We start from the raw sequence: 6,987 nt of genomic DNA, 5'->3' as shown, positions 1-6,987 counted from the left end.
GAAAAAGCGTACAAAGCCGTTTCTATTTGGATTTTTTAAATGAAAAGATGAGGTAGAATGAATTCCTTTTCAACGTCGAAAAGGAGAGATATAGTTGGCGTCTTTTGCCCTCTACGCAGCTTGAAACACGCAGAGAAAGGCTAATATAGACACTCCCATTGACACGTTTCAACATCTCTCTCTCTCTCCAAAAACTATTCTCTTATTTTGTAAGTTTGTGCTATATAGCAATGGTTTTTCTTTCTAGTACAAAGCAAGATTGGATGTATTCTTCTTGTATTACATCAAAAGTGGTATAAAAAGAGAGCCAAAAGAAAAATAGATTTATTATTGCTAGAAGAAAGAAAAGAAAAAAGAAAAAGAAAAAAAACATGAGGGGGTGTTGCTAATGCTAGCTAGCAAAGGCCAAAACTCACGAGAGGAAGGAAGATAAATAAAAAGGCAGTTGGCTTATCGCATGTTTGCTTCACGCAAGCAGCTAAATGGGGTTTGCTTCATCGCGTGGCTTTAAAGACTTCATTTAGTGTTTAAAACACCCCCCTCTCCACTAATATACACACTTCAACAAAACCTTAAAATATAAAAAAAAAATTTAATACCACCAACCAAACCCTAGTAAGTACTCCCTCTATTCTTCTTCTTCTTTAGAACCCCTTCAAATTATGTTATATCAAGTTCTAAAAGAAGTGAATTCTCCAAGAAAATGAGCTCAAATAATCCAAGTAGTTGTACCGGCGGCGGGATCACCGCCACGGGCGGAGGAGGAGTTGGTGGTGGAACTAGTGGAAGTAGTAGCACCGGAGGTGGTGGTGCAGGAGGAGGAGGAGGAGGAGGGCCATGTGGTGCTTGTAAATTCTTGAGAAGGAAGTGTGTAGCTGGTTGCATATTTGCACCTTATTTTGATTCAGAACAAGGTGCAGCCCATTTTGCAGCTGTCCACAAAGTATTTGGAGCTAGCAATGTTTCAAAACTTCTCCTTCATATTCCTGTCCATAAACGTCTTGATGCTGTTGTCACCATTTGTTATGAAGCTCAAGCTCGACTCCGTGATCCTGTCTATGGCTGTGTTGCTCACATCTTCGCTCTTCAACAACAGGTAAACTTAAATATTAAATTGTATGTGTCTGCCTGTCCGCGTATATTAGTTAAATCGAACTATAGACTCAACTGAGTTTCTTGCCATGACTATAGATTGGTTAACACTCGTTATCTGAATTTTGTTTCTTGAAAAAGACTCATTTGTCCTCCCCAAGAATAGTGTTAACTCGTGGGGGTTACTTTTTTTAATTATTCAAAGTCTGTCTTATCATCAAAGTTGGTAAAATAAAGGCACCCCTCTCTTCTTCCGTTACAAATCGTTTTGCTTCTTCTTTTAGAACTTCTCCAACAACTGATTATCAATGCCTTCACTCTACTTCCACGTTATGTTTTCATATATAGAATAAATACAAAGCACAACCCCATATGCGTATTCAAGAATCTTCATTATTTTTTAACCATTTTCTCCATGCGTTACGAATATGATCAACTATCTGAATTAAACACTCTTAAGTCCCAGTTCTTGTTCAGATTTTCCCAAAATTAAAAAGGATTTAAGATTATGATGATCTTGAAAAAAGAATACCTTATTCATTAATTTTTTTGAAAAGACTCGAAATTTTAGGACGAGTGAAAAGAGACAGCTTTCACGCATTAATTAGTGTTTTGTGTGAAGAAAGCAAAGAAGAAATGTATGTAGGAAATAAAGGCTTCTTGTTAATTGAGGAACATGGTCTTGGATCTGGCATTGGTTGTCAAAAGTAAAGACTTCTTAAGGTTGCGATGAGTATGTTTTAAGATTTTGAGTTGGCATATGTAAATTGTCTCACATTTTTTGTATCCAATAATAAACTAAATTAAACTCCTAGCTATATGTGAGTGAAAATAATGTACTTAGATCTTGAACAAGATTTTCTTGTACAAAGGGGAAATGGACCATGATGCGTTGCATTTAGGGAACAGTTTTATACTTTGCTGAAATCAATAAGTTGTTTGATTGATTAACTTATGATGATGTGGGCAACAGTACTTCTTTGAATTTTGCTGTTATTAAGGAAATGGTCGGCATAGGCCTAAAATCTCCATTCTTCCCCTTCTTCTCATTATTCAAAATTCATAGAAATATTCTTCTCTTTTTTAAAAAAATAATCAGTCTCTTCTTTCTTTGGAGCAAAATGAAAATATAATATATTTTGGTTATTTTTAGCGCAAGGGACAATGACCACTCTTTTGTTGTTTCTCTAAGAAGCATGTTGAAACCGATACTCCTCAACTAGGATAATAATAAAAATTAAAAAAGCTTTCTTTAGTCCTTTCTTTTTCTCTCACCTTATATCCGGTTAACAGCTTGACTTAAGTTTGGTTCTTCAATTAGTATAGTGAATTATGTCTGCTTATATTGATAAACATGTCCTTTTTAAACTTTTTTTAACGTTAATTAACAGTGTAATATGTTTGTGTTCGCTGCATTCAGTTGCTTTCACAATAAGGCAAATCTGTATGGAGGTCACCAATGAATTTTCCCTTAAATCTTTCGATGTTCTAATATTTCAATATTTGTAAAAGTAAACCGGCCGATTTCTTCTGAAAACAAAAGGCATACACTATATTTTTCTTGATATCAAATATATTAGAAATTGATAATAATTTGATCTTTAAATGGATTTAAGAGATTTTTAATTAAAGTTCCACTTCAATAATTCAATTGTATTAGAGATTTAATTAGATTATTCTCCGTGTCTGCTGGTTGACTTTGAAGGTTATTTGCTTCATGCATTTTTTCATTCCTCTCTTTTTATTTATTATTTGGAGTATTGGGAAGGGAGAATTTGTTAGATGACTTTTATGTTTCCCAAAAGAAACTAAATCAACTTCTATTCCCTTGAATTTGTCAGTAATACACAGATCCCAAAGTTTACCATTAATTAATGGTGTATTAGAGATATTGCATAAGTAGGGGTAATGTGAAGTAGATACAAGACCTTTAGAGCCCAGCCCTAATTGGATGATTTTGTCATTCTTATGTGAAAATTTTATCCCCCACACCTCACTTTGTTGTGTGCCTTTTACCTGAGCTATATGTTTGCTTCTTTTTTTTTTTGGACTCTCGACTAGGATTTGAAATTTATGTGTTCTAAATTAATAAATTGTACATATTCGATCAATTTCTTAAAACAATATACGATTTGAACAAAAGTTACTGAATTTCTTTTAATATGAACACTTTGATAACTTTATGACTTTTGAAAAGCTATAAAACTTTTAAACTAGAAAATTTGAATCTCGAAACCTCTCCTTCCTCTTTCACTAGGGGTCGTTGAGTTGGAAAACAAGTTATTTCAGGATTAATTATCCCGAGATTAGTTATTCCGGGATTGTTATCCTACCATCTCATAGCGTACAATCCCATGATAACTAATCTCGAGATTGGTTATACCGCAATTTTATCCCAACTAACAATAAATTAAATTCGTCTCAAATTTAATCTCGAAATTGATTATACATTTTCATTCGTACCAAACAAGCCCTAAATCTTCTATCAGAACTTAGCCAAATAGATCACTCAGAATGCATTTAATTAAAATTGCTTTTCCTTCTTTCCTGGTAACAGAAAGACACCCCATGATTACAAAAATGGTTATTTAGACTAGATAGCATGCAATATATACCTTTTTTTTTTTTAAGAATTGGATAAAGCAAATCTTTTCATGTAATCAAAATCTCGACTCTTTGTGAGAGTCACTCATGCATCATGTAAGTTTTTTTTTTTCGCTCAAATAATTATGTGGTTTTTTTAAACAAAAAAATCATAGCATAATTAATTCTGCCACTAGTGATCCACGAAATTATATTGTTCATTTTTAAGGTATGGTATGTTAGTAAAGAACTACAATTAATTTCTGTGCATTGATAGCGTACAGTTTTTTATCAACTCAGGTAGTGAATTTACAAGCAGAACTCTCATACTTACAAGCCCACCTTGCAACCCTAGAGCTTCCAACACCGCCGCCGCAGCCGCCTTCACAACAACCTCAGACACTGCTGCCGCCACAGCCAGCTGCAGCACTCTCTATAACAGACTTGCCAACAGCAGGACCCTCAATATTGCCAGCAGCATATGATTTATCCTCACTTTTTGACCCAATGGTTCAACCCTCTTGGGCAATGCAGCAGCCACGGCCGACACCTATGGACCCACGCCACTATGGCAGCGGTGCTAGAGCTCCGGTAGAGATGTCACCGTCCACCACCGGAGGCGGCAGCGGCGATCTTCAAGAGTTGGCACGTGAACTTCTGCACAGACATGGATCTCCAACAGTAGTGCAATGCACGGAATCCTCAGCTTTGCCACCACAGACCAAGTGACCAGAGACTTTGAGAACTGACCTATGTTAAAAAGAAATGAGGGTTTAATTTTAATTAATCAAAAATAGGCAAAGTTACTTCCAACACTACTCAATATCCTTTAATTTTACCCTATTTGTAATTTCTTGATGATCCTTCCCTTTTTGTTTGATGTACTTTTTTGGAATACTAATTACATTCAATATTAGTTAGTCTTAGATAATGCTTACTTTTAAATTATTCCGTGTGTTGTATAGCTACTATTTGATAACCGTATAGTGTTAAATCAGAGGGTAACGATATTTAGTCTTTTGGATCTTTATTAAATTCTAGCATGGTTATGTTTTTATGGATTTGCTCAAAAATTTTAGTGAAGGTAGGACACGTCAGCATAACTTTTTATTTGAAAAGAATCTCTTCTATATTAGCGGTTCTTTTGCCTAGTATAAGAAATCTTGATTAGGATACGTAACAATATGATAAGTGGTGGCTTAAAGGTTTATTTCATTAATTACTCCTAGTAATTATTGAATTGAGAATTCCTCAACATCTTCAACAATTTAATCACTTATACTCCATTGAGTACTATTGGATCTTCGATTTTCCTCAGATGAGATAGCTAACAATGGTCAGAATGACACTCATAATACGTTCAAGATCTAAGGGCAGAAAATGCTCAATTTCATTAGAAGATGTATGGTTTAATGAATAATTTGCACTTGTTTCCAATATATTGCGCGATACAAAAGATGAATGTTAACTGGTGCAATCTCATTGTAAAAACCTTAAACTTTAATTTAAGGGATTTTTACCTAATTATACTATAATAAAAACATATTACTATCTTTATTTAGGTTTCTTATTAATTACTTTATATACCTATATTTACTAGTTTTATACAAAACCATAAAACGGAGGAATTGGAACATACCTTAAATATTGGGTATCAGTTACACATAATCCCCTACATTTAAGATACTCTTCTTTTTTCCAAAGAAAACTATATATGTCTTTGTACTTACCCAAAATTATCACCCCTCTTTGTACTTACCCAAAATTATCACAGTAAGAAACCCACTGAACCCCAATATCATCACCTCTCTTTGTACTTACCTACAGTAAGAAACCCATTGATACCCATAATCTTTCTAACTCGCTTACTCACTCCTCTTCCACTATTATCCCCCATATTTGCAGATTCTTTCATCTTCCAAAGCTGTTGATATACTATTTCTCTCTTTAATCGTCCAAAATATCTATTTCTCTCTTTAATCGTCTAAAATCTCTTTCTTATTTATACAATACAAAAGAAATTCGAAGATTTGCTCTCTAATCAAGTTGTGGGTAAGCTTCACTCTATGTAAAAGTTGGTTTTAGGAAAAGAGAGAGAAGAGGAGAGGGAAAAAAAGGAAAGGATATAATTGAAGACACTAATAACGGGGTGAGAGAACAATCTACATAATTTGTAAGAAAAATCTAAATATTTATTAAAAACTACAAAACATAGAGAACATTGGAAAATAAGTTTTTAATATAGTATAACTAGGTAAAAGTCCCAAACTTTAAAAGTTACGATCCAATATTGGTTGAAGCTTTAGTGGGCTTTCACGTAAATTTATACTTCGGCTAGACAATGCTAGGTTTAAATAAATCCTTCGTCAAAAAGCTGCATAGGCACTGCTAAAAGATTGTATTATGATGGATAGTAATGAATATCCAGAGGAAGAGATGATGAGATCCCTTATAATCCTCCCCTTGTTCTTCTCCAACGTAATCGCATTAGGGAAGATGATGATTCATATTTGATACCCAAATTTTTTTCTCAAAGTTGACTTTAAATTCCTAATTTAATTTGATAAATATCTGATGATGTCCTAATTTGGGTTGTCCAGTTGTTATAAGATGGATTTCAGGATGTATTTCTGAAGAAACATGTTTACCGTGAAAATGGTAATAACAATTAAATTTGATTATGGGACTCTAAAAATACGTGATCTATTTTTATGCTAGTTGTTTAAGCAGTTGATGCTATATATGTGAGGCTTAGAAACGAAATGAGAGTTAAGGGTAGGGTGATAATCAAATCGATAGGCTGACAATCGGGGCCTCGAGTTTGTCGATTCGAGGGCCTCGATATCGATTCCGGAGCTTGGCTGGGAGCTATCGAAGGCAGTCGAAGTATGACTAACAGTTATAATGATATTAACGAAGGCTCTTTATGGCCAATGATAAGCAGTAAATGACGAACAAATATGAAGGTAATGAATGAAAGCAATAATATCAAGAGAATATGTTAGAGAGCAAAAAGAATGTTCTTGTATATTTCGCGTGGAGCAACTGAAGCAACAGGAGTGATCACGTCCAACTATACCTTATAAAAAGGACACGCGGACATTGCAAATATAATATGAGTATTTAGCCCAGAGTCGAACCCACAAGGAATTAACTTATCAATTACTCTCGTTAGAAATTCTAAATTCCACGGAATCAACTTCCCAAACGTTGTAAATAATAGTTGAGGGTATTTCTACTAACTACGAATGAATGTAAATAAGCAACTGAAACTAACTATGGTTGAGTTGTAAACAATAAAGAGAAGGTCCT

General features: G+C 34.2%; 1 protein-coding gene across 1 annotated transcript; it reads left to right on the top strand.

Annotated features, from left to right (window-relative positions):
* Positions 1 to 558: 558 nt before the first annotated feature.
* LOC104242046 (LOB domain-containing protein 30) lies at positions 559 to 4,692 on the top strand. Its single transcript, XM_009797018.2, has 2 exons — positions 559 to 1,096; positions 3,976 to 4,692. Exons 1-2 carry the CDS (start codon positions 704 to 706, stop codon positions 4,402 to 4,404), a joined length of 822 nt encoding a protein of 273 aa, XP_009795320.1. The 5' UTR covers positions 559 to 703; the 3' UTR covers positions 4,405 to 4,692.
* The last annotated feature ends 2,295 nt before the right edge of the window (positions 4,693 to 6,987 follow it).

This window comes from Nicotiana sylvestris, chromosome 1, assembly GCF_000393655.2.
Source record: "Nicotiana sylvestris chromosome 1, ASM39365v2, whole genome shotgun sequence".
NCBI lineage: Eukaryota > Viridiplantae > Streptophyta > Magnoliopsida > Solanales > Solanaceae > Nicotiana > Nicotiana sylvestris.
The sequence above is the reverse complement of the archived record's forward strand: the minus strand, read 5'-3'. Positions and strand labels throughout refer to the sequence as shown.